Source organism: Equus asinus, chromosome 28, assembly GCF_041296235.1.
Source record: "Equus asinus isolate D_3611 breed Donkey chromosome 28, EquAss-T2T_v2, whole genome shotgun sequence".
NCBI lineage: Eukaryota > Metazoa > Chordata > Mammalia > Perissodactyla > Equidae > Equus > Equus asinus.
The window spans coordinates 50,338,797-50,366,583 of NC_091817.1; the positions used below are offsets into that span (position 1 = coordinate 50,338,797).

At 61.2% G+C, this 27,787-nt stretch overlaps 1 protein-coding gene across 2 annotated transcripts in view; it reads right to left on the reverse strand.

The window, feature by feature from the left end:
* CBFA2T3 (CBFA2/RUNX1 partner transcriptional co-repressor 3) overlaps positions 1-23,409 on the reverse strand; it is an 89,457-nt gene extending 66,048 nt beyond the window's left edge. For both annotated transcript variants that reach the window (XM_070500384.1, XM_070500383.1), the window contains exon 1: positions 22,871-23,409. In XM_070500384.1, the coding sequence (XP_070356485.1) occupies positions 22,871-22,958 (88 nt within the window). In that variant the 5' untranslated portion in view covers positions 22,959-23,409. The remainder of the gene's footprint in view (positions 1-22,870) is intronic.
* Between the last annotated feature and the right edge of the window lie 4,378 nt (positions 23,410-27,787).

Sequence of the window (27,787 nt, forward strand, 5' to 3'; positions counted from 1 at the left end):
AACACAAAACAAGTGGGCAAAGTACTTGAACAGGCAGATCCCACAGGAAGAAATAGAAAGAGACAACGACCCACTTCACTTCTGGGGTTTTCCTCCAGAACGCCCCCCAAGCCTGTGTCAGGAGCCAGCCCCACTCCCTGGTCTGACGACACAGCCACAGCGTTCCTTCTCTGGACCATTCGCCCGCACTGGGACCCCGCCTGCTTCCAAGCCCAGCTGCTCTCCCCGCTCAGGGCCTTTGCACAGCCAAGCCCTCCGCCAGGAACACCCTCCCAGCCCTTCAGTGTGGCCTCAGAGAAGCCAGGGGCCTTCCTGTTAAGCTCTCGGGGGTCCTGTCCTTTCCCTTCGTTGCATTTACAGCACGTTTGCCTGTGACATCCTCGTTCGCTATGTCTCTCTCCCCAGGGCTGGGGCATGCCTGTCTGTTCACCATTGTATCCCCAGGGCCTGGCATGTGGTACACTCCCAATGAGTGTTCGTTGAGTGAGTGGGTGATCCCACTTAATTGTCACACAACTCTCGGAGAGGAATTATTATTCTCATTTTGTTTTATTTTCACCTTCTTTTGTCTTATCTTTGTATTTGGATTTTTCTATAAGTATTTTATGTTTTATTTTTGCTTTTTTTTTTTTTTTGGTGAGGAAGATTGGCCCTGATCTAACATCTGTGCCAGTCTTCCTCCATTTTGTATGTGGGATGCCACCACAACATGTCTTGATGAATGGATCTGAGCCCATGAACCCCTGGCCGCTGAAGCACAGTGCGAAACCTTAACCACTATGCCACAGAGCCAGCACCATATTTTTGCTTTTTTAAGTAAGAAAAAATGGCAGTTAGTTATAAAAGTGCACTTGTAGTTCATAATCGGAATGGCTGCCAATTCGCCACCATCCCCGGTGCCAGGCCTGTGGCTTTTCTGCTCCTGCTCGGGCCAGGCTGCTCCCCGGCCCCAGGCTGGGCACGGGGCTCAGATGGCCACTCCGGGCAGCTCACCCTACAGCTACAGTGACTGGGCCAGGATGTGGCCCCAGTCGGGCCAACCCCAGTCCTTCCGGGAGGTTCCTGCCCAGAGGCAGGGACGGAGCAGCTGGCTGTCTGCTCCGCTCACTGGGCGCCTGGAGCTGCCTGGGCCACCTGCTGGGCCGTCTGCCCCGAGCTCCCTGGAGTCTGTTCCTGGAGCCAAGGCCTTCCCAGTCTGCCCGAGCTCCCCTAAGCACGTTCTGTCGCCTGCCCCGCAGCGTCCTCACACTCCAGCCTCTGTGGGGAGGTGTGTGCTTCCCCCGGTGCCCCGCAGCCATGCTGTGCCCCCGAGAGCTAAGCAGAGGCCTCTGTGGGCCGCTGGGCTCTGCGCCGAGTGCATGGTCCCTCTATCAGCCCGAGCCTGGCAGGCCCCAGGTGGATGCCCCCCACGCCCCGTGTGCCTCTCCCCTGACAGGGCCGGTTATCCTCACAGGAGCCGAACACCCTCCCGTCCACCTGCAGGGCACTGGGACGGCTTTCTGCAGGACTGGTCTGGCCCCGCCAGCCGCCTGAGACAAAGTCCCCACCGCCTGCAGCTCCTGTGCTCGGCACGCCCCCCACCCAGTGCGCATGCAGGGCCTGGCCTTGAACACCCTGCCTGGTGCCCCTCTGGCCTCGGGGCTCTCCCTCCTGCCCGCCTGCACCCCCGGGACAGCCCAGTCACAGCTGCTCGTGTGTCTGGGGGCTCTCCCTGGAGGCGGGGACCCCTGGACGCCCAGCCATGGTTTCCTGCCCCCACTGTGTCCTGGGGTACAGTGTCCAGAACCCACATACAGGGCTTTGTCAACAGGCTTTGCTGTGTCGGCCGTTGACTGAGTGGCTGATGAAATGAATGGTCGTTCTCACTCCCAAAGAAAAGCCCTCTTGTGCCCCGTTTGTCCCGAATAGCCTCTGGCTCCAGGGGCAAGAATAGAGGATGAGGCAGCGAAGGGTGGTCACCCCCTCCTCTGGGCTCCCTGCACCCCTGGTGTCCACAGTGTGACCCCAGTCCCTGACCCCCAGCAGCAGGCATGGGGGGGAAACGCCCTGCCCCTTGCTGGCCTGGCTCCGTGGGAGGGAGGGTCGAGGGCCCGTCTTCAGTGAACTGATGTCACAACTGGGGAGACGGGGCCCCGGGGGGGGGGGGGAGGCACCGCGTCCAGGCAAGGGCTCCCCCACCAGGTCCCTGTGTCTGTCAGTTCTGAGGGGGTCACTGTAGGGGCTCGAAGGGGGTAGGACCCCGAGTGACCTGTCCTTGCCAGGAGGCCCCGACAAGCTCAGGGGAACAGCAAAAGGTCTGAGGGGGCCAGTCTGCTCCCCGCTGTCCACCTGCCCGCACAGCTGGCCCTGTGAGCAGCCGCGAGGTTGGACGCACATGGGAGCCGGGGCTGCTACGGGGCCAGGGGAGGGCTGTCTTCTTGCCAGAAGAGGCCACTATGGATGGCGGGAGCCCCCTGCCCCTCCCCTGCCCGGGCACCGGAAAGGCAAAGGGTGGCAGATAAAAACAGAAGTGGGCGCTCGGGTCCCCCAAAGTCAGCCGCACCCACTCCTGTGTAAGAGACGCCGGCTGGGTTATGCCCCCGAAGTGCTGCTCCCTGCAGACAAAGGGCTCCCAGCGCAGGAGCGGTCGACCCCCGTTTCTGCCTTGCGGTCCTGGTCCAGCCTGAGCAGTGTGGGGCCCACGCCAGCTGGAGGATGAATGGACCGCTTGAGCGCTGAGGACCTAGTCCAGGGCACGCTGTCCTCTCAGAGAGGACCCTGCCCTGAGACGCTGGTCCAGCCGAATTCTAGAAATGGCAAGGCCTCCCGCCCTCAGTGTGCGGCTCTGGTTATGGCGGGAGGGCTGGAGTGCCGGGATCTGGACACAGCGTGGGACTCCTGGCAGAGACGGCACAGGGGAGGCTGGGGGAGCAGGTCAGTGTGAACTGGATGAGGCGTCTCTGTTCTTGGGCTGCGTGAGACGGCGGGATGGCAGAGCGCCTTTCATTTCTGTTGGGCGCCTGCCGGCTGTGATTTCTGCCTATTGAAGTCACAATTTACTCCTGGGAAAATGAACGTTTGGGTTTGTCTTGCTGTGACTATGTCCCTGAATCTTAACAGCGTGAAGTCTCGGTGTTTCCCTCAAGGGCACTGGCTCCACCTTCGCTCTGGCCTTCGGAGCCCTCTGCCAGCCTCAGCCTCCCTGTGCGTCACACACGTGTGCCCGGCCCCTGGGAGTCTGGGGCCACCCAGCCTGCACGGTGCCCTCCTTCTGCTGGAAACAGGCCTGCCCTCTGGCCACAGAGTGGGCCCCTGACCAGACAGGGCCACTTGGACACACCATCGCTCTGGCCCCCAGGGCTGGTCAGCAGCACGCGGAACCTTCCTAGGATCAGATATTGGGGGCGGGGAGAAGTTTTCCTCTGCTGTGCGGCGGAGCGGGGGCAAGATGAGGGGGCTGCCCGCCTGCGGGAACCGGCGATCAGCTGCACCGAGAGGCCTGTCCAAACAGGCTGGCTCCACTTCTGCCCGGGTGATCTGGAACAACCCCCACCCCCACCCTCCCCACACCCCAAAGCCACTCCAAGAACTTTGGGAAGCTTCTCATGCCCTGAAGGCTCCTTCTCCTCTTCCCAGCCAAGCCGTCCCCTTCCTTCCTCTTCTTGTTGGTAACACACCTCAGACGCACCTGAGTGTGGTCACCTCCCTCCCACACATGCCACCGACTGCAATGGGGCCCACCTATCGCCAGGACCCCCAGCCAAGGTTCACCGTGTGCCCTGGCCCCTCAGCCACAGCTCCCTGGCTCCTGACCCAGGCCCGGCCAGCACAAGACACAGTCCTGAGGGAATTCAGGGAGGGGCTCTGGGACGACCACCGTATGGCCAAGAGGACTGCAACCTGGGCTCCCGCAGCTCTTCCAGGCCTGGACCCAGCCCCCGGAGGCCAAGCAGGACCTCGGGCTGCAGCGGTGGGAACAGTGGGGTCAGCGCCTTGGTTCTCATGTGCCAGGAAGGGTGACCACCGAGACCGGGCTGGTTTTGTGACAACCCTCGTCCTGGGAAAATCCGGCAAAAGCCGAGCTCCCAGCAACGGGGGAGGTCAGCTCATCCCCTGATGGGGAGGGCGGGGGTCTCCACCCAGCCTCCTGGCCCCCTGGACAGAGCGAGCCCCCACCCTTCCCTTGGGGTTGTCCCTGCTGCCCCCAGACACAGTCAGACCCTGAAGCTCGTCCCACTGCCATCCAGGGCACAGACGGGAAGACCCTGAGCCTCCGCAGGCAGTCACCTCGTTCGCGCTGTCCCCTTCGCCCCGCGGGGTCTCCCCTCTCGTTCATCACGGCTCTCCAGCCGGGCACCGTAAACGTGGAACACGAATCAGAGCCCATGGCTCAGCCCAAATGCCTGGTCGCTGGGAGCCCCTCTGGGCATTTGTCATCCTCTCCCCAAGACGGAGCCCCGACTGAGCCCAGGGCCAGACCCGCTGAGGACGAACCTCGGGAGGGAGCCGGGAATCTCCGCTCTCCCCAGGTGCTCCAGAATGTTCTAAAGGTCAGGAGTGCCGACCCCAGCCTGCTCCTGGGGGACTCCTGGTCAGAATCGTCTGCTCCCAAACACCTCCCCCTGAGGCCTGGCCTGACCCCGCGGCCTCTCAGGCTGTGTCCCCAGCTGGCAGCACACTCGAATACTCGAATACTCGCCACTAGGGCTGGAAGGCGACCGGGACAAGAGCTCTGAGCACGGAGCGCAAACTGGATCAGAGCCCGGTGCCCGTCGCCTCTCACGCAGCCCAGGGAGGGGATGGCGAGGTGACAGCCAGCACCCACACGTCACCTCCCGCCCGCGAAGGGCGCTTCACCCGTGCCCTGCGCTGAGCCATCCCCGAGTCCCGCGTGGCTGTTCTCATGTTCATAACAATGGGTTGTGCGGCTAGCAAGCCAAGGCCCAGACGGGCCAGTGACTCGACAGAGATGCACAGCTCGGAGGTGTGGGTCTGGGTCACACTCGCCCAGCTGAGCAAAGTTAACTCAAAACATGGCCCATCCACAGGAGGGAATACGGTTCAGGCAGGAGTGAAGCACTGCACGCGTGCCACGCGGACGGAGCTTGAAAACACGATGCTCAGGGAGAGAAGCCAGGCGCAACGGCCGAGTGCCACGTGATCCCGTTTATGGGAAATGCCCAGAACAGGCTAACCCACAGAGACGGGCAGCAGCTCGGTGCCGCCAGGGCTGGGAGGGGAGGGGCCGCTGCCGGGGCACGGTGCTTCCTTCAGGGGAGACGAAAACATTCTCGCGTTGGTGGTGACGGTGCTGCACGGCTCTGTGAATGTGCTGAGAAGGGCTGCCGTGTGCCGTGAGACGGGAGCACCGCGTGCCATGTGGGTTCCCGCAGGACGCTGTTGTAACATCAGCGAGGACCCCACGCTGAAGCACCTGCTGAGCTGCACGCGCTCCCCACGCTCCAGGCGTGAGGCGGCGCCCCCAGCACAGGGGGACGGGGCCCTGGGGGAGTCCTGGGGTGGTGGGCCAGGTGCAGCAGGGCGTCACCCAGGGCACTCAGGAGGACGGGCCGGCAGAGGCCCAGAAACCACAGCCACAGGGCCTGCGCCCGAGGAAGGCTCCAGGCGGGCCGTGTGGGCCAGGAGACCGAAAATAACCCTCAGACTCGAAACTCCGGGGAGAAGTGGAGGCCTGTGTGGTCGCCTCGAATGGGGAACCCCTCGTGCAGGGGAAGGAGAAGTTTTATTTCAGGGGTTGGGGTGAAGCCGGCAGGGCTGGCGGTGGAGGAGGAAAGAGTTCTCGCTGGGTTCTCAGCGTCCTGGGCAGCAGGCGCTGTGTGTGGAAGAGCCCGACGGTGCAGAGAGAGGATTCCCGTTTCTCAGGTTGGGGGTCTGAGGCCTGGAGCAGCTGGAGAGTCCAGCGCAGTGGATTCCTCTCTGAGCCCCCCTCCAGCCGGGCCTGCATGTGCTCATCTGCTCGACCCCCTGAGTCAGTGCCAGCACCGTCCAGGGCTGGGGACGGGAGGTGAGCAGAGCGAGCACCCCATCCTCATGGCATTCATGGCCCCACCAGCATCCTTATACAAAGGCACTGGCCCAGTTTTTGTCCTCTGCACCTTCTCTCTTCCTCTTTCTTCCTTCTTGGAAGGAAGATGTAATGCCTGGAGGTGTTGCAGCCGCTTTGCAGCTAGGAAGCCACAAGAGGAGGGTGGACAGAAAGAGCAAAAAAGCCTGGGTCCCAGATGTCATCATTGCTGCACCAGCCCAAACCACTTGCCTCTGGGCTTTTATTATCTGGACAAAAACAAGCAAATTCTGTTTATACGGCTATTTGCAGCTGAATGCAATCCTATGGGATTCAGGGTTCAAATCCTTCATGGATAGGGCTGCCAAATTTAGGAAACAAAAATACAGGATGTCCAATAAAACTTGAGCTGCAGATAAACAGTGAGTGATTTTTCAGTTAAGTAGGTCCAGGCAATATTTGGGACATATTTATACTAAAATATTGTTTATCGAAATTTGCCTTTAACTGCAACCTTATTCACAGGTGAAGTAATGGCACCCAGGGAGCTTACGGACTTGTCCGAGGTCTCGTGGTGAGCCAGTGGTGGGGTGCAGGCTCCGTCCCCTGCGCTCTGGGGCCGCCCTTGTTTTCATCCTGCTCTTATGTTGCTAGTGCCTTCTTAAACCTGCCATAAGGGTGTGCAAAGGAGACTCATAAAAGCCCCATGACTCGCTTGTAGAAAGTGGGTGGTGCAATCTTCCACAGCAGTTTCACCCTCCACAACTTTTTTTTTGGTGAGGCAGATTGGCCCTGAGCTAACATTGGTGCCAATCTTCCTCTATTTTGTATGTGGGATGCTGCCTCAGCATGGTTTGTTGAGCAGCATCTAGGTCCCTGCCCAGGATCTGAACCCATGAACCCCGGGCCCCCAAAATGGAGCATGTGAACTCAGCCACTATGCCACTGGGCTGGCCCCAGACCCTCTTCGACATTTTAACTGCATTTGGCAGAGGATGAGTCATCAATGGACTGGGGGGACGGCTCTTCTCCATGGATCCCCAGGACTCCCAGGTGAATGCCCCTCGCTCCATCTGCCCAGCCCTCTGGAGCGCCGTGTTGTGCAGGATGCCGAGGCCTCACTCATGCTCAGCAGAGAGGCTCTGTGGTTGACCACCACGCCTGCCACCAGCCCTGGAAGAGGGTGCAGGTGCCCAGGCCACTGGAGGGGGAGCTGCAGCCCGGGTCAGTTGGCAGACCAGTGCCCAAAGGTCCCCTTGAAAGGACGGAAGCAGGTGTCCGGTTCTGGGGAAGCCCGTTCTGGAGGGCAGTACTTGGTGAGCCCCACGGAGCATCCCCACACTCAGTGACCCCTTTGATACTGGTGGCACATACATCCCCAGAAGCCTGGTGTAACAGTGGGGCACACCCTGGCATCCTGCACCCCAGGGGTCAGAGGGGCCGTTTCCCTGCCTGACTTCTGTGTGCAGAACATCTTGCTTCGGCCCCCCAGAGGTGCACCAGGGGCGCCCACCGCATCGCAGGCAGGAGCCTCGGGGAGGATGGAGCCACGTGCACAGGCAGACGCCCCAGTCTGTGGAGGGGGAGATAAGGGAGGGGAGGCAGGGCAGGCAAGCGCCTGGCTGGAGGGGCCCTGGGGGGCCCGACTCCTCCCTCAGCAAATCTGGGGGAGCCCAGGGAAGGGGTGCAGGCCCAGGGGGAGGGAGGGAACGTGGCCCCAGCCCCAGGAGGGGATGTGACACAAGCGCCCTGGAGCGAGGGGGGATGTGGTTGGACATGTCGGTGGGAGCCCTGAGGCCTGGATTAAGTGCTTATCTTGTATGCTTTCCTTTTTTTTTTTTTTTTTAAAGGAAATTAAGATTTTTTTAAGTGATAAAATACACTAACTCAAATTTTACAGTTTTAACCATTTTAAAAGGAACAATTCAGTGGCAGTAAGGACATTCACACTGTCATGCGACCAGCACCTCTCCCTACTTTCAGGACTTCCTCATCGCCCCCAGGGTGAACCCCATCCCCCCCACCCCTGTCGGCGCTCACTGCCTGTCGCTGGCCCCCAGCCCGGCCAGGCACTCCTCTGCTCTCTGTCTCCACGGATCCGCCCGCTCTGGGCATCGTGTGAACGGAATCACACAACATGTGTGGCCTTTGTGCCTGGGTCTCTCACTTTGCCTAATTTCTCAGGGTCCATCCACGCTGTGGCACGTGTCAGGGGGACCTTTTAAAGGCATCGAGCTTCTGCCAGCTCAACCTTCTCCCAGATTCTCTTGCAGCTGATGTTTCTGGAGCCCCTGGTCTGAGCCAGGCTGTCCAGGCAGTGACATGACCAGGCAGACTGGAGGCCCCGACGAGCACGGCCTCCAGCGCAGCCACAGAGGTCGTGGGGCTCCTCTCCCCCTGAGCGTGAGGCCACGCTGTGGATGGGGGGCAGCTGGCCCCTCCTCGGAAAGAAGCAGGTCTGTCTTCCAGTGGCCAGAGAGGACTTCCCGCCCCGAGCCTGGCCCCTGCGCAGCAGGCTCTTGGTCTCCAAATGGGGTCTTCAAAATGGGCGTGTACTCGAGACTTCCCAGGCAGGTCCTCAACTTCCAGATTGTTCTGGCCAAAACTCAGGCCTGTGGTCTGCCCGTCCTCCTTGTCCTCCTTCTCACCTCGCCTCTCCTGGTCTTCCTTCTGTCACTCACACCTCACGCCTGTCCTCCAGCCACGGTGCTCTGCCTCAGGGGTAACAGCTCAGCAAGGCCCAGGTCTCCCTCCCTGCCCGTTAGGAAACCGCTGTCTCAAATGTGCAAAGAGGCAAAAGCATGGCCTCGCGTCCTCTTGGTGTCAGCCAGGCTGCCACGGGTCAGCGGTCCCCGGACGTGTCTTCATTGACTTTCTATTTCAACTGATTGGGTCCCAGGCTCTGCCAAGCTAGGAGTTAGTTTGCAGGAAATGGACAAACTGCAAATTTGTAGAAAAGATTGCGCTTTACTGACGGTCTTAGTGTGGCGATCCTTCCTCGTGGGATCAAGAAGTGCCCATGTCCTCCCTTGAATCGCCTTTGCCGTCCTGCTGGTTCTCTCATCGATGGGGGAGACATGTCTTTGACTGCGCCTGGTGTTTGTTAATTTAAGAATTATGTTTTTAACTTTTTGAAGTTTCTTTCCTGCCTGTCTTTCTGTTTTCTTTTCTACTTGTCCATCCACCACTCATGAATCCACCATCCACCATCCATCATCCATCCATCCACCCACCCATTCACCATCCACCATCCATCCACCATCTATCCATCCATCCACCATCCACCCATCCACCATCCATCCATCCACCATCCACCATCTACCCATCCACCATCCACCCATCCACCATCCATCCATCAACCATCCACCATCTACCCATCCATCCATCCACCATCCATCCACCATCCACCCATCCACCATCCATCCATCCACCATCCATCCATCCACCATCGACCATCCACCATCCATCCATCCACCATCCATCCATCCACCATCGACCATCCACCATCCATCCATCCACCATCCATCCATCCACCATCCATCCATCTATCCACCATCCATCCATCCATCCACCATCCATCCACCATCCATCCATCCATCCACCATCCATCCATCCATCCATCCATCCATCCATCCATCTATCCACCATCCATCCATCCATCCACCATCCATCCATCCATCCATCCATCTATCCACCATCCATCCACCATCCATCCATCCACCATCCATCCACCATCCATCCACCATCCACCCATCCACCATCCATCCATCCACCATCCATCCATCCACCATCCATCCATCCATCCACCATCCATCCACCCACCATCCATCCACCATCCATCCACCATCCACCCATCCACCATCCATCCATCCATCCATCCATCCATCCATCCATCTATCCACCATCCATCCATCCATCCACCATCCATCCATCCATCCATCCATCTATCCACCATCCATCCACCATCCATCCATCCACCATCCATCCACCATCCATCCACCATCCACCCATCCACCATCCATCCATCCACCATCCATCCATCCACCATCCATCCATCCATCCACCATCCATCCACCCACCATCCATCCACCATCCATCCACCATCCACCCATCCACCATCCATCCATCCACCATCCATCCATCCATCCATCCACCATCCATCCATCCACCATCCACCCATCCACCATCCATCCATCCACCATCCACCCATCCACCATCCATCCATCCACCATCCATCCATCCACCATCCATCCATCCATCCACCATCCATCCACCCACCATCCATCCACCATCCATCCACCATCCACCCATCCACCATCCATCCATCCACCATCCATCCATCCATCCATCCATCCATCCATCCATCCATCAACCATCCATCCATCCATCCACCATCCATCCATCCATCCATCCATCCATCTATCCACCATCCATCCACCATCCATCCACCATCCATCCATCCACCATCCATCCACCATCCATCCACCATCCACCCATCCACCATCCATCCATCCACCATCCATCCATCCACCAGCCATCCATCCATCCATCCATCCATCTATCCACCATCCATCCATCCATCCACCATCCATCCACCACCCATCCATCCATCATCCACCCATCCACCATCCACCCATCCACCATCCATCCATCCACCATCCAACCATCCATCCATCCATCCATCCATCCATCCATCTATCCACCATCCATCCATCCATCCACCATCCATCCACCATCCACCCACCATCCATCCACCCATCCACCATCTATCGATCCATCCACCATCCATCCGTCCATCCATCCATCCATCATCCACCATCCATCCATCCACCCACCATCCATCCATCCATCCATCCATCCATCCATTTATATCAGAATTGGAATTCCAAAGTGAGACAGTCGGGTCATTTAATAACATAATGAATTAAAAACTGACAAACATCAGCTGGCTGGATTGGTTTCCAGGGAAGAACATCCTGCTAATTTGGTTTTGTGGCAACATTTCCACTAATCGAGTATGCTACATCTGCAGCTTCAAGGTTTTCATGAAAGGAGGTCCCAAGCATGTGTACAGTATAAAATATACAACATGCTGGACAACACGATCTTTGTGACTTTAGACAGTAATGTTTAGATGTTGAGAAGTGGCCCGTTGGCACCATTGCCAAGGGTCCTGCGTCAGCCATTGGTTTAGAAGGGTGTTCGCAGCCCAAGCCCCCCAGAGGACGCGAGTCCTGCCTCTGCCATGTTGTCGTGTTTCACGCCCAGTGGTCTGGGCGCCTGAGGGCAGAGTTTGTGAACAGATGTGCCCTCTGTTCTATTCGCTGACGCAGGCCTCACGTGAGTCTGCCCGGGGCTGGGGAGAGCTAAGGCCCGCCCTTCTCGTGACCCTGTGGCCAGGTGTGGGGCGTAGCTAACCGGCACCTTCACAAAGTTCTCTAGTGGCCACAGGGCCACTGTTATCTGCCAAGAGAGAAGCAGCCCAAGGGTCGGGCATGACTGAGCTGGGTGAACCATTTTGCAGGAAATATCGCCTTAAAGGGGCTGCTTTTCCAAAAACGTTTCCGGGAGCACACAAGCAAAAATAAATTAAAATCCCCTGAATGAATGGCTTTGAGAATGGGCCCTGGTGTCTGGGCGTGACAGGTACCGCTGTGCCATCTTGGCTGTGCCATCTTGGGGCCGGGAGCAAAGTAGGGACGCTGCCACACCCCCTCGCCCTAGACTGCAGGGAAAGCCCTTCCTGGAGAGCTCGGCAGCTCGTAACCATTTATTATGTCACCACTGTCCCAGGACCCCTGTGGGGTCCCAGCAGGCGCCCACCCCCCCCCCAACCGGCCTCAGTGAGCCAAACAAGGAGGCAGAAGTTCTGTCCCATCCCACTCTCTGCAGCCGGGTCTGGGCCACCAGGAGGACATGTCGGGCCCCAGCGCGAGGCACGGCTCCGTCACACATTCCCGACCTCGTCAAGGGACAGATGGGGTGTTTGCTCCACGGCCCCGACTCCTGACCCTCCTCTGCCGTGAGCTGAGTCGTGGGAGGCAGCCAGGGGCTCAGCCATCAAATGGCAGACTCAGAAGGCCCCCCAGCCACCTCTTCCTTGCAGTGTCATGGGGGCCCAGACCGCCTCCTGGCCACTAGGAACCCCGTGTCTGGCTTCCTGCGGTGGAGTGGGGTTTCCTCACTGATGTGGAGGCCTCATGCTCTGAAGGCCACGCTTCTCACTGGCCCCCCACGACGCCAGGGCCTCCCAGCACAGGCCTCCTGAGGCTTGTGGGTCCAGAGGGGCACAGGTATACCGCAGGGGTCCTTGACCTCTCTCCCGCCGGCTTATTGCAGCTGGACTTCCCCTCAGGGCTTCCCCCGGCCTCCCCAGTGAGCCCACATCCAGAAAGGACTGGGCTTAGATTGGCCGAGGCCCCCACGTTCAGTGGTGGGTCCAGCAGAAATGCCCAGGCACCCAGCGCACCCCGCCCCCATCTCTCTGCCGGCACCAGCCTCCATGAGTAGGGAGCTCCTCCAGGAGTCAGGGGCACTGCTGACCCACAGAGACACCCACACCATTGCTGGGCACCAGCTGCACGAACGGCCTTTCTCACCAGGAGCAAGGAGGAGGTCTCCTCATTGCTCCCTCCTCTGGCCCTGTCTGGGCTCTTGGGGTCACAGAGACAGCAAGAAGGAACCTCCTGCACCGATGCCTGTACGTGGACAAGGTGGAGAGAAGATAGAATGTTGCGAAAGAGCACATGGCACGCACAACAATTTAAAACACAGGGCACTGTGTGTCCAGAAACAGCACACAGTGAAAATAGTCCTTGGGTGGTCTCTGTGCGGGGGCGTGTTATTGTCCCCATTTACGGAGGAATTGGGGACTGGGGGCGGGGAGCCGGGTCCTGACCCAGCAGGCTGGCTTTAGACATCTCCCCATCAAATGTCGCCGCCTCAGGGTGGGGCAGCCCCTGGGAGTGGGGGCACTGACTGTAATAATTCGTTTTAGGAAGAAGAAGGCAGGGAGGGAGCAGGCTCTGAAATAAGGGTGCACATGCTCACTCTGTGCCCTGTGATGGGGCTTTTCTCGTGTGTGCGAATTATTTCATCATTTAAATTAAAGACCGGCCACAGACAGAAGGGGATGAGGCAAGCAGACAGCACGTGAGACCCCGGCCGCCGGCGACGGGTTAGACCTGCCCCTCCTGCCTCCCGGGTCCCGTGGACGCAGAGCAGCCCGTCCAGTAGGAGCTGGACGTGAGCCGCATGTGAAATGTCTCATGTCCTGGCAGCCAGAGCAGAGGAGTCAGAAGAGACAAGTGGTATTGGCTTCACTACCACGTTCCCTTAAAGCTGATCTGAAATGTTATGTTTTTCACATGCATTCAAGTTAAAAATTACTAAGGTATTTTGCATCCTGTTTTTGCACTTTGAAATCCCATGCTAGTGGCGCAGGTTGGACCAGCAGCCCCAGTAGGTGGCAGAGCTACGAGGCCACCACACTTGTCCGCCCCAGGGGCAGGGGTCACCCCGGTCCATTCACAGGTGGCACATGGGGCTTCTGAGGACTCGTGGTGAGAGGCGAGAAGCGGAGCCGGTGGACCGCGGGTGTTTGCCTGACAGGGGACTGCGCACCCCGCCTGGGGACAGCACGGAGGGTGGGGCTGCATGGCGGCGGGTCCAGCTGTCTCTGGGTCACCGCGGGAGGAGGGAAGCACCTGGCAGTTTCAGTTTCTGACAGGAAGCCGCCTGCTTCTGTCTCCCCTCACGCCAGCTGCGCTCTCTGCCCTGCAGCTCCGGGTGACAGCCCGACCCGGAGAGCCCCCAGGTGGGGACGGCCCCTGGTGCTGCAGACGAGGAAGCCCCGGCTGAGGGGCCAGGCCAAGCTCAGCCCCTGGGCTGTCTCCTGGGCCTCGGAGGACGTGTCGGGGGTGTGATACCCTGGGGGCCGTGAACAGGGGAGCCACATGGGTTCTGACTTGCGTTTTTTGTCACCTGCCTATCACCTGCTTTAGGACGTGCGGTCCCAGCCCTTGGTCTAGAAAATGCTGTGGTGGCGGAGGGGCTCTGACATCTGTCTGTCTGTCCACCTGTCCAGGGCTGTGGGAACGTCAAGGCAACACCCTCCACTGAGGGCTCCTGGGAAACAAGCAGAGAGAAGGCAGGAGTGAGGGCCCCCCGGGGTCTCCAGGGGAGGAAGCCTCGTGGTCTTGTGGCTGAGGTGCTGCCTGGAAGGAGCAGGTGTGCGGCCAGCAATGGGGCTCACGGTGATGGCAGTGTCCTGGGGGCATGGCCCTGGGCCCCCTTGGGCAAACTGCAACCTCTCTGAGCTCAGACTCTGAGCTGCAGGGTCCGGGTGTTGGGGTCTGCACAGAGCGGGGCTGGGGAGCTTCAGGTCTTTCCTTTGAGTAACAGAGGCAGCCATGAGCAAGCCCCGGTGCCCCGCCCCACGTGTGGTGGAGGGGACCTGCTCTGAGGAAGCCTGAGCCCCACACAGACACTGACACGGCTGGGCTGGGGTCCGAAGGGCCTGCAGCGGAGTGAGGGCAGAGCTGGGCGGGGCAGTGTGCAGAGTCCCTCCTGCCCCCCTTCTCCTGCCTCCTGCTCCACTCCCCCTCCTGGGGTCTGTGAAGTCGGGGCTTTCCACACACTCAAAATGCACCACTTGGGAGGGAAGGAGGAAGCACCGGGAGCCGCAGGGCGGGCCGGTCCCGCTTCCTTCTCCACCGCTCCCTTTCAGCCGCCCGGCCTTTGCCGGGGGAAGGGGTGACAGGCTGGCTGGACCCCGGGCCTCTCCAGGGCTGCCTGTCAAGCCCACGGCACAGGCGAGGAGGGGCCTGTGGGGTGCTGGGCGAGTGACGGAGCTGTTTCCAGCCCAGCCCCTCGGGCTGAGCTGCCCTCGCCGCCGGGTCCAACCCACTGCCCAGAGCAAAAGCCGAAAAGCCAGGCCCTCGGAGTGGCCTCCGCCACCCTCTCCGTCCCTCTTGCCCCAAGGTGGGCGTCTCTCCTCTGCAGTGTTCCTGAAGCTCTGTGGGCCCAGCGAGGGGGCACAGCCAGAGGGCAGGCCAGACCCTGGGAGTCCCTCTCCTGCCTGGACCGAGGGTACCGTGGACACTGGCTATGTCATGAGGGCGAGCGCTGGCACCCCGGCTTTGGGGGGCGGTTATGGTGAGCCCCATTCTTTGCCGTCTGACCTGCCTGCTCACCTGCACCCTCTCCACATGTTCCCTCGAGGCCGTGAGCGCCACACGGGTGGGTGGCCCAAGGCTGCTCCCTCTCAGGGAGGGGCCCCCGTCTGCACCTGCCCCTGCGAGAGCGAGAGCCGCACCCAGAGGCCCACACCCTCTGGAACCCTCAGCTGCACAGACCGGGTGCCCAGAACCCACATATGCTTCCATGGCCAGTGATGTTCAACTGGGGCAGGGTCGACCCCCTTTACAAAAGGTTTAAAAGCCACTGCCGGCAGAGGGGGCTTCGCCCCGAGCACCCTGGGCTGGGCAGGCAGCTCTGCCAGCATCAGCAAGGGATGCACTTGACCCAGGTGTCAGCTGCATCGCGTCCGGCAGCGCCTGCCGTGGGTGCGGACCAGGCAGACCCCACCATGGGCTTGAGGGTCCTGCCCAGGCTGTGCACTGCTCAGTGCAGTGTCCACATGCGGAGCAGTGGGTGCAGAAGGTCCCACCTGGGCTGCATTTCTCCCAGGGAGGGCACTCAGCAGACAGGGAGGCCCCAGGCCTGCTGTGACTTGCTGTGTGACCCTGGCAGGTTTCTTGGTCTCTCTGATTTCCATCCTCATGGGGGAGCTATCTGTCCCTTCACCAGCCAGCGTGCCCTGCACAGTCCTGTCCCGCCCCTTCCCTGGGTCCCCCTGGAATGCTGGTTAGGGCACAGGAGCCAGCAGCTGTGGGCCAGGAAGCCCTCCCCAGGTCTCCCTCTGACCTGGACTTCCAGCCTGCCTGCTCTGGGGACTCAGTGCCTGCTCTTCACACGCCCCCCTGTCTAGGGTGTTCTGTGACAGCAGCCTGAATGGACGTGCTGTGTGGCCTTGGGGGTCTCTTCCCCTCTCTGGGTCCGGTGTCCCTCTGTGGAGGACACGATGAGAGAAGATGGGAAGGCAGGTGGCCTGTGTGCCTGCTGCCTGGCACCGTCCACGCCGAGACGCCTCGGGCTTCAGGGCAAGGGACCCCGGCTCCTGCAGGATGTCCTTGGCTAGGAGGGGCTGGCAGGGGCCGCTGTATCCCTGTCCTCACTGCCCAGGAGGAAGCTGAGGCCCGTGTGGACACACTCTCGGGAGGTTTGACTGCAGCCACCCAGGCGCCCTCGGCCTCAGCTCCAGGCCCCAGGCTGACCCCTAAATCCAGGAGGGCTTGACCTTGCTAAGACAAGCTGAGGGGGGTTGGTGGGAGCCAGGAGCATCCCCCTTGGCTGAGGCCATACCTCTTCTGGAGAGGCCCTTAGCTGACCTCTGACCCAGAACACCTGCTGGCCACCTTGGGGAGGAGTTTGGGAAGGGCCCTGCCCAGGGTCACTTGGTGACTGACCCCAGAGCCCATGTTGGGCTGAGGTGCCCCAGGACCTGTGTAGATCCCACCATCTCCAGGATGCTTGGCTGCCCGACCCCCCCAAAAGCCCATCATGGGGCTCCCCACTGGGAGTGCAGGTCCCTCCAGGTCAGTCTCCGAGCCCTTACTCTTGGGTCCTGGAGTCTGGCACAGGGCCAACTGGCATAGTCCAGACCCTAGGCCCAAGGGCCAACACCCAGGTGCAACTCTGGGCCCTGGCCCAGCTTGCTGTGTGACCCCAGGCTCGTCAACCCCTGTCTTGGGGCCTCGGCTCCTGTCTGGCAGTGGCTGTGATGACGCTCTAGAATCTGGAGACCAATGCAGACGCTCCCATAGCCCCTGTGGTGGCCTCAGCAGAGATCCACTGCTGGAGGTCGTCTGGTCTGGACGTGGGTGCATTCGCTGACATCACCTGCTGAGTGCCACTGCGAGCAGGTGCTGTTCTGGGCGTGGAGAGCACCACAGTGAGCAGACGGCAGATCCGGCACCCCTGCACCATCGGGGAGACAGATGATAAATGAATACGAAAACTCGGGAAACACCCAGTTTGTCAGATGGAATAATAAATGGAAGGAGAGAAATGCAGTGGGAAAGGAAGATTGGCTGTCGGGGGAGGAAGGGCAACCCAAAGAGGGAGTGGGGGCGGGGGGCATGGCTGAGAAGGTGACCTGAGCAGACTTGAAGGTGGTGAGGAGGGAGCTGTGCAGGTACCTGGGAAGGAGTTCAGAAGAGGGAACAGCATATGCAAAGGCCCTGGGGTGTTTGTGGAGCAGCCAGTGGCCAGGGGGCTGGAGAGGAAAGAGAGGGAGGGCAGGAGGCAGGCAGAGAGGGGAGAAGCCCCTGGGGGTATGTGCAGGCAGGACACTATCTGACCTCACTTTCTGTCGGCTCACTCTTGCAGATGACATAGTGACAAAGCACCACGAGAAGCATCTGTCCCCCGGGAAGCCTCCTGGCTGGGGTCCCCACTGACGCCCACCTCCGTCCTAGGCAGCTGTCTGAGGGTCACCACATGTCTCCAGGCAGCCGCTTGCCCCAGGGTCTCTGCCCGCCACCCTGGCTATGCAGGTGGAATGCGCATGCCCACGGCTGTCTGACCTCTGGCTCCACTACAATCGACAATCGCTGGCCTGGAGTTCTGTCAGAGGGGAGAGGGTGTGGGGAGCGCTCCGAGAGGCCCTGCTTCTCTCCTCCCACGGCTGCCCTAGCCCTGTCCCCTCCGTTGGTGAGGGGCAGCTGAGGTCCGGTCCGGAGCGGACATCTCTGGGAAGGAGCCCTGGACGGAGAGTCTTGGCCCAGTCGTAGCCCCTCGGGCCTCTCCCAGGGCTGCTCTTCCCGGCTGTGCCTGCCTGGTCAAGTGCAGTCACGGAAGCGAAAGTCTGAGAAAACCCCTTGTGCGCAACCGGGCCAGCTGAGGCAGGCTAACGCGGGCGCCTTTCTTCTCAGTCAAGACGCCTCGAGAAGTGAAAGTCATCTTTGCCTCCTCCAGCTGCCCCCGCGGGACCACTTCCTCCAGGAAGCTGGACTGGATTGCACCCTGTCCCCTGGGCGTCTCCCTGCCCTGCGGCTCTGTCTTCCCAGGGTCGGGTTTGCTGTCTGATGGATGAGGAGGACATGGGTGACCAGTGTCCTCTTGCTGCCAGCCTCAGGAGGCTTGCCCCACAGGCCTGAGGGCTGGGGATGGCATGGGGAAGGAACGGGAGAGGTCCAGCAGAAGCTGCTGGTCTCAGGGGAAGAACTCTGCACGTTTACTGGGGGAGGAAGGGAGCCCCACTTGTCCCAGGGTCTGGGGTGGAGTGGAGTCCTCCCTCCACAGGCCCCTCTAGGTCCTGACACGAGGACGCAGGGGACAGAGGCTGTGCGCGCGGACTCGGGCTGCGCCCTGCTCCTCTGCCCTGTGCCCTGGAGGCTGGCCCCAGGGACCCTGCCAGGCGGCCTCAGGCAGTGTAGGGGAGAGGGAGGTGGCTGTTTGCCCCGCCACGCACTCGCCTGAGGGCTTTCCAACTCCCTGAGGCCACAGCCCCCACTCCACGGCCTGTCCTGGAGCCTCTCTCAGCTCCTTCCCTTCCGCCCCTCTCCACCCTCAGGCCAAGGGGGCTCAGCCCCCAGACTTCCTTGCCCTCCCTGCTGCTCTGTCTGACCTTTATGAATAGTTCCATACTGTCCACCCGCCCCCCCCACCCCGCCCGCTGTTGTGCTGCTGGTTTCCTTCCAGGACCGACTGGTCTGGCAGGGGGTCTGGGGCCCTAAATGACCCCCACGCCCACCTGCTGCTGCATCCCTCCTGCAGGGTCAGCAGAGCTGGGTTCAGTTGCACCTCTGCTCTTGTCTGCTGTGTGCCCCTCTGAACATCAGTATCTTCTTCTGTGATGACAGTCACAGCAGCACGTGGGGCTTGTCAGGCCCTGAGCCTCAATCCTGACACAGGATCCCCAGCACTGCGTGGTCAACAAGAGGGGGAACGGGAGGTGGAAGGCAGGTCTGTCAATGCGGGTGTGTGTCAGGCCTGAGCGAGTGGAGATGCCCCTGCAGGGCGTGCACAGAGCAGGGATGGGGGCCATACCTCACAGGGCGACGATACAGATGAATCACATAATGCGGTGCTGATGGTACTTTGCACACAAACGCGGGTAGCGGGTGGAGGGTCACAGGCCAGACGGTTACTGGGGGCTCTGTCCTCACGTGCACAACGGGGACATCCTCTCACGCGCACGCCCACCCCAGACCCCGGCCTCCCTGTGTGCATCCTCCAGCATCCACACTGAGCATCTCCTGACAGGCCCTGACAGCCCGGCCAGGGGCTGTGGCTGCATGAAAAGTGGGGCGTTGGGGTCGGGCCAAGCCCACGCGGGCTCCCGAGAGCCACTCCCCTGAGGTGCCCGGCCCCCCTGCAGCTGGAGGCCGCGTGCCCCAGCCCCGGCCGTGGGCGGTGAGAGAAGGGGGCTGTGTGGGCTCTGGGCCCCTTCCCCCGTGGCCTGCTGCCCGGGATGCGGGCGGGGTGGTTGGAGCTCTGATCACTTGGATTGAGATGGCCCTAAATCCAATGAGAGCTGTCCTCATAAGAAGAGGAGAGACGCAGAGACACAGAGAAGAGGGCGGCGTGAAGGCGGGGGCAGAGATGCGGTGATGTGGGACTGCATCTCTGCCAGGGACACCTGGGGTTGCCGAGCCTGGACAAGGCAGGAAGGACTCTGCCCTGGAGCTCCAGGGGGCACGCGGCCCTGCCACGCCGGGGTTTTGGACTCTGAGCACCCGAGCTGGGGGAACGGATTTCTGCTGCCTTAAGTCAGCTGTTTGTGGCCATTTGTCACGGGGAGGGGGGGCGCTCCAGGGCGCTCCAGGGGAAGAGCCTGCGGTGGGGGGCAGCTGGAGGCAGGAGGGCGAGGATGGGGGGAGGGTGCGTGGGAGGAGGAGCCCAGGCATTGGGGACAGTGGTGGCCTCTGAACCCCACGCCCCTGGACCAGGTGGCCCAAGGCTGGGCTCTGGCCAGCTCCAGGCTTCCTCACAGATGGCGCCCTCCACATCCCAACGCCCCTGACATCCTGCCTGTCTTTGCTTGAACTCCTCTGGCGCGGGGACACTCACTACCTCCCTGGTCGTGCTTAAGCTGAACTCTGCCACCTGGACCCCATGCCATCCCTCTCAGGTGACACCGAACAGACCCGACTGGGTCTCTCCCCCAGGGTGGTCACAGTACATTGTTCCCCAGCGTCCTGTGCTTCAGGCTAAATCCGTGAGCAGATTCAGTGCCTCCATCCCGGCACCCTCTGCTGTGCACCCTGGTTCCCACCTCTCATTCCTGGAGGCCCAGTACCCGTGACCTCCAGTCTCCTCATCTGGAAAGCAGGCTTGTTGGGACAAGTCCCTTGGTACCTGCACAGCTCCTAGTGCATGCCGTAGGCCTAATAAATCTGAGCTCCTAGTGCGTGCCATAGGCGCCTAATAAATCTGAGCTCCTAGTGCATGCCGTAGGCGCCTAATAAATCCGAGTACAGCAAACTCTCCTCTAAATGGGCCGTTCCTTCTGTGCTACGCAGTCGCAGTCTGGCTTCCCCGCTCCACGCTGTGGGTCCTGACTGGGCCCAGACCCTCTGCCACCGCGGGGCTGCTGCTGAGAGTCCAGGCCTGCACAAGGTGCCGAGGGGGACGCGCCAGGGAGGGGCCAGGCTGCTCAAGGCTGCCAGGCACTCTGCAGGGGGGCCAACCATCAGAGGGGCGAAGGCCTCGTCCTCCACACCCTGGGCCCGGAAGCCCCCGCCTGCCGGCCTCCCTCTGAGCAGCAGGGCGGCCGCAGCCGTGTTCACCCACGCTGGCTCCCTAATGAGAGGATCTTGGGCTTCAGCTTTGAAAGCTCTCACTTGCTGCTCGCTTTGTAATTTAGAGCCACTTAACACGTTTTGGGGTCTCAAAGGTATTCATGGACTCTGGGGAAGCTGCGGTGGAGCTGTGCTGCCCGCTGGCCTGTCCACACTTGGACCCCGGGCCCCGAGGGCTCCCTCCAGCACGGCCCCGCCTGCTGCTTGCCCTGCTGGTGACTTCTGGCCTTGTGGGCCCAAGCATTTGTCCCCCTGGGGGGGCCCTGGGGAGCAGGATGTCTCCTGGTGTGGCTTGGCTGTCACATGGGGCCAGGTGATTTCAAAAAGACAGGATGGGGGCTCCCAAAAGCCAGAGTGTCCCAAAACTGGTACCCCTGCATCCACGTAGGCCCCAGCCCAACACATGAGCCAATGCCCCCTGCTTTCCCTCCTCCCAGAGAAGCCCACCAGGCAAGCAGCGCCCTATTGGGATGTATGGTGACCATGGGGCCAATGAACCAGTGGTTGGGACCCTGTGTCAGAGGTCCACCTAGACCATCTGTTCCAGGAATCTGCAGCCTGACCAACACCCAGGTGACTTGCAAGCACAGTAGGGGGTCATTGCCACCTCCTGGCCTCAAACTCCTTCCACGGTGGACACCCCCATCCAAACAAAACAGTAGCCAGCAGCTCTCACACCCCTGCGCCTGCCCCTTCCCACCCTCCCCAGCCTTTGGGAAGCCGCTCCTATACTCCATCAGGGAGCAGGAGGACAGGACGGGTTTGCCACATGAGGAAATGGAGGCCCAGGTCAGGGAGGGCTGGTGCAAGGGCACAGTGGCGGGTGGCAGAACCTGGCAGCTGGTTCCAGGACAGTGGGGTCAGGCGGGGCCATCCCAGGAAAGGAGGGGGCAGCTGAGTTGTGCCACCTGGAGCCAGACGGGTCCTGGAGCAGGGACGGGATCCGGGTGACCACATTCTAGTGCTGGCGACCGGCCCCTCCCCTGAATCACGCGCACTTGGGAGAAGCCAAACACGCTCGTCACCGCGTGTGAAATCGGGCGCCTGTATGCCGGGCGCTCCAGGTTTGAAAGTGTCTGATGACAACAGAACCCCGTGTCGGGGGCTGGTCCTCAGGCCAGGACAGCAGTGGGTGGGCACTGCTCAGGGGCAGTGGTCCCTCTGCAGAGGGGCAGGGCTGGCCTGGGCTGGGGTGCTGGGTATGGGCTCAGGGGCCTTGTGGCCCCTGGAGGTGACTGCAGCAGTAGAGGAGACCATGAGCCCTGGGAGGTCCCCAAGCCTGCCTGGAGCGTGGCCACGTGGCCGTGGGCTGGGGAGCTCGAGGCTCGGCCAGCCCCCATGTCCTGGGACAAGGCCCTGTAAGGCCCCAGGGGCTCTGCAGCTGGGGTCGGGGGATCAGGAGATCCACAGGGGCCCCCTTCCCGAGCCAGCGCCCACAGGGGGCGAGGGGCCCTGCCCTCCGCGTCCCCACTTCCGTCTGGCACTGGCCCTCGCACAGGAGCCCTGGCTGGGATGGCTCCTCGGCAGGCGGCTGGGGTTGAGTCCCAGAGCCTCAGTCACTCCCAGGGCCCTCGGCCAGGCCCTTTCCCCTCTGGCCTCAGTTTCCTCATCCGACCTCCAAGTCTTAGGTCCTCCCAGGAGGAGGGCTCTGTGCGCGGCCCCCACCTGTCTGCACACCACCTTCCTCACTGGCTCCTAGGACCCTGCCCATCGAGGAGGACAGAGCCCACCCCCTCCTGGACAGGACTGGGCAGCCCCCACCTCCAACATCTGCCTCTGGGTGGGGCCCGCACGCCTGGCATGGCACCTGCCGGGTCCTCCCAGGCCACCTGCCCCAGCTGTGTGGGCCCGTGCCCTGTGGGGAGGCCTGTTGCCGTTCGAGGTGAGTCAACACGGCGGGCGCTCACTGTCAACAGAGCCGGGCGGCGGCAGCTTGGAGATGTCACACTCGGGCCACCTGCTCCGGCTGTCTTCCCGCCCCTGCCCCCCATCCCCTTACCTGGGCCGCCCTTCCTGGGACCCCGGGGCGCCGAGCAGCTGGTGGAGGCCAGGGGCCCGCTCTCCAGCTCAGGAGATGCCCGGGACATGGAGCTGGAGATGGATCCAGGAGATGGAAAATCCTACGCTGGGCGTGAGGCTGGCCGCCCTCCAGGGGCCAACGTGGGGCCGGAGCCCAAGCGTGGCTGTGAGTGCCCCGCCTGACCTCGTGGGGCCTGGAGGGAAGACGCGGGGCTGCGGCCAGCCTGGGCTCCTCGGAGCCGGAGGCCTCCGTCCCCCAGGCCGCTCGGGGCCTTCTAGCAGCCGCTGCCTGCGGCCTGGGGAAGGGGCGGGGGGCCGCAGGGGCTCATGTGACGGGGCGGGCTTGGGGAGGCCGCTGTAGGGGAGGTCTCCCCGCAGCCTGCAGGCGAGGCGACCAGCTGTGTCACCGAGATAGTGCGGCCGGGCCGGGAAGCAGGCGTGCAGCTGTGCCCGCTGCTTCCTCCACAGGAACCATCTGGGCCGGGCCCTGCCCTGCCTTCCTCGCGGCCATTCCGGTCTGACTGTCCAACAACTTCCTCCTCCCGCCTGGCTCTGACACCCCACCCACCCCAAGCCCTGACGGCCTGGCCTTGGGTGTGTTTCCTTGACCTTGGCTGGGGACAGTGTCCATCCTGGCATAGCCCTCCATCCCACACGCCCCACCCGCCTGTGTCCCCCAGGGCTGGCCCTTCCTTCAGCCTGAGGTGGCCTGGGGTCTCCTCCCTCTCCTGCCCTCGGCCAGACTTCCCCCAGAGCCCCCTTCCCAGGGTCAACCGTCAGGGGGCCTCAGCTATGCCCTTGGGCCAGATCTCAGGGTGAGTCCTGGCCGGTCCTGGTCCGGTGGTCTGGCCAGGCCTGAACCCTCAGGCCCCCCCGGCTGCTGCTTGGGGTCCCTGGCTCTGGCCCCCCTGGAAGCATCACCCGCTGGCTACTCTGTGCTTGGCTCCTTCAGGGCTCTGGGGGTCACGGCCTCCTGGATGGGGCTCCTGGAGACCTGTTCCCTGTGCCCTGACAGAGGCTTTGTGAGGACAGTGGCCGATTTGAGCCCACGGATAGAATTTGGCTCCTCGGGGTTGGGGCTGCTCCCCCGCCTGAGGGATTCCAGAAACCGTGTCAGAGGCCTCTGTGACCACTCAGGCTCTAGGGGGTATCCTAGGGTCCCCTCCCCATGGGGCACCTGGCAGAGGAGGCGAGACACATCCCAGGCCCGGATGAAGCACTTACTAAAGGCACGACAACTGTGGGCAGATGGCAGGCGAGGCGTGGCCCCATGAAGGAGCCTGCATGCCCTGTGCCCCCCATGACCCGGCGGTCAGCTCCCTGGGACACAACCACAGCTGCTGGCATGGTATCTCACGCAGGCCAGTGGTGTGCGACTGGCAGACCCGGGGTGGGCACACAGGCTTCTCTGCTACTTTGATTGAATCGAGCGGAATTTTTAGGGAATGCCTCACACGGTGAACAATCCAGGCAGTGCAGAAGGGCGGGCGGGAAATAGCAGGACCCCCAACTCCTACCCCGTGTCTCCTGGTGTCTTTCCCCAGAGGACACCCCATCACAACATCCTTCTAGAGTCACTGCAGGAACGAGCCTGTGTCACTCTGAAGTAGGCTGTGTTTGTTCCTGGAAGGGGCTGCCCCATGTGTGCCCCCCCGCCGCCATGGGGGGCTGCCCCGTGCTCTGGGGTTCAGGTGGAGAGGAGGGTCTGTGAGGCAGGGGCTGGCCCCTGGGCATCACCCTTGTCCTCATGGCCCCTCCTTGCCTCCTGTGCTCTGACTGAGGGTGGGATGCAAGGTCCTGGGGTCAACCTGGCCACCCCGCACTGGCCCGTTTCCTCCTCGGTGTGACGCAGTAATCGCGGTGGCCCCAGGTCCCAGACTGTGTCTGGGAGGGGTGGCTGCACTAACGCTGAGCGAGTGTGGCCTGCCACGTGGTCAGCACGCAGCCATGCAGCTGTGACTCCGACTGCCAGTATTAGTATTCTCGTCAAAGCTCTTGTTGTTGTTTTCCAAGGGCACCTCAGAGCCGGGAAGTGGGAGGGTCTTGGGGAGGCCCAGGTCCCCTGTGAAGGCGGCAGGACGCAGCCTAGGGGGACAGCCCCCACCCCCACGCCAGGCAGATGTCCGGGCCACTTGCACCTGTGGAGCAGCCCCCACAGACAGGAAACTTCCACTTTCGTGAGGGGGCCTCGTGTCCTGCCTGGTTCTCTAACCAGCGGGGCCGACAGGGGTTGGGTTGGAAAGAGAAGATAGCTGCCCATGAGTGGGGGGTGGGGCCTGCTCGGCCCCTTGCTGGCCAATTTGGGGGCACTGGCCCGAGGCCTGCTTCCCCAGGGCAGGGCAGTTGGTGCCTGTGGGGAAGCGGACGTTGGCTGTGGCTTTCGGAGCTGGGCGGCCCGGGAGATAAGGAGCTGAGGAGGAAGTGGCTGCAGGAGGAGGGGTGCAGGAGGGTGGGGCGCTGAGCCTGCCCAGCCTGGTCCCAGGGCTGCTCCCTCCAGAGACCGCTGCCTGTCTGCATGGGGGTGGGTAGAGGGAGCCAGGGACCTGCCCTCCTTGCCCCCTCCTTCCCCCCAAACATTATAAGGGCCCATGCTGGGGTTAGCCAGGTCCCAGGGCAGCCCTGTTTCTGCTCTCTGGGAACCTATGGGAGACAGACGTTCCATCAATGAGCCCCCAGCAGATGTGGCCTGTGTGACGGTCGGGAAGGTGCTTTGGAAGCTGTGTCTGAGAGATCAATTAGGAGCTGCCTCTGGGGAGGGCGAAGTGGGGATTCCAGGTAGAGGGGCCTGGAGGCAGTCTTGCCTACAGGTTTTCAGGAGCCTGCAGCATGGCCAGAGAGCTGGACCTATGCCAGTGGCAGACAGAGGGGGAGATGACAAAGGGCGGAGGTGGGTGGGGGAGCCTGCCAGTCTGCGTGTCTTATTTCTTCCTCCTTTCCTGGCACATAGGAGGCCCATGACTGCTGGGTGAATGAATGGATGGATGGTTGGATGGATGGGTGCATGGGTGGGTGGATGGATGGGTGGGGGATGGATGGATGGTGGATGGATGGATGGGTGAGTGAGTAGATGGATGGATGGATGAATGGATGGTTGGATGAGTGGATGGATAGGTGGATGGATGGGTGGATGGATGGATGGATGGGTGGGTGGATAGGTGGATGGGTAGATGGGTGGGTGGATGGGTGGATGGATAGGTGGGTGGGTGGATGGATGGATGACTGGTGGATGGATGGATTAGTGGATGGGTGGATGGGTGGATGGGTGGATAGATGGATGGACGGATGGGTGGATGGGTAGATGGGTGGATGGATGGGTGGGTGGATGGGTGAATGGTGGATGGATGGTTGGGTGGGTAGATGAGTGGTGGGTGGATGGATGGATGGGTGGATGGGTGGATGGATGTGTGGATGGGTGGATGGGTAGATGGGTGGGTGGATGAGTGGGTGGGTGAATGGGTGGATAGATGGATGGATGGATGGGTGGATGGGTAGATGGATGTGTGGGTAGATGAGTGGACAGATGGTTGGATGGGTGGATGGTGGGTGGATGGATGGGTGGGTAGATGGGTGGTAGATGGATGGATGGGTGGGTGGGTAGGTGGATAGACGAATGATGGATGATCGGATGGTTTGCATGAATGGGTGGATGGGTAGATGGGAAGGTGGGTGGGTAGGTGGGTGGGTGTATCAGTGGAAACATGATTCTATGCAAGTCTCATTTCAGCTCTACTTTACAGAAGAAGGACCATGGCCCACAGGGGTGATGTCCCCAGTCACAAAGCCCCCAGAAGAGGGATACAAGTCACAAGGCAGCCCCGGAGGAGGCGGGTCAGGGAGATGTGGGCAGCTCCATGTGAGCCAAGCCAGGCCAGCACCCTCTAACTCAGCGCTTGGCAGGTGGCCGACCTCTGCTTCCGAGTCCCAAAGGAGGTGTGGCCAGATGGCGGTGGGTGACAGGGATGGGGCAGGAAAAGACCTGCCCCCATGGGCTCGTTCAGGGCAGAACAAGTGAGGCTAGTCCAGGGCTCAGTGCAGGGCACTGCTGAACATACCCAGAGCCACAGGGAAGGTGCCCTGTGCGTGGCCGGTGGACACGTGGAAATCCTGCACACGTGATGTTGGGCTCCAGGGTCCCCGGTGGCCATTAGTTACAGCGCGCTTCCTGGCGGGAGGAGAGTAGCTCTGCCTTTTGGGGTCCAGAGGCTGACCCCATCCTGGAAACAACCCAGGAGAACCGGAACCAGCATCAGCCGGTCTCAACCTGTCTGGCACTGAGGGCCCCTTTGGTGTCTGGTGAAACCTGTGGGCCTCTTCCCAAAATAATAGGGGTTTTTTTGGTGAGGAAGATCAGCCCTGAGCTAACGTCTGTACCAGTCTTCCTCTACTTTGTATGTGGGTTGCTGCCACTGTGTGGCTTGACAAGCAGTGTGCAGGTCCGTGCCTGGGATCCGAACCCATGAACTGGGCCACTGAAGTGGACCCTGTGAACTTAATCACTATGCCACCTGGCTGGCCCCTTGAAACAATGTTTTTGAGAGCACAAATACGCTCATATAATTACAATGGAAACATACTTGCCAAATTGTTAGAAAATTCCTGGTGTGGTGATATGTGCTCTTTATTCAACTACGATTTTGAAGTAGCGCCGAGAGTGAGCCCCACTCTGAGACGCCGCGTCCGCGACACGTGATGCGAATGTTGGGTTGAACCCCGTGAAATTCCGATCTTCGGCTGCTGACCTACAAAAGCGGCGGGTGCAGACAGCTCTGCTGGTGCCGACGTCATGGGCACTGGCATGGCTGACACTCCCACGTTCACGGTTAAAGGAAGTGCTGAATTTTGGTGAGAGGCCAGTGAACTGCAGATGTAATTTTTTTCCTATCCAAGTTCATGAACC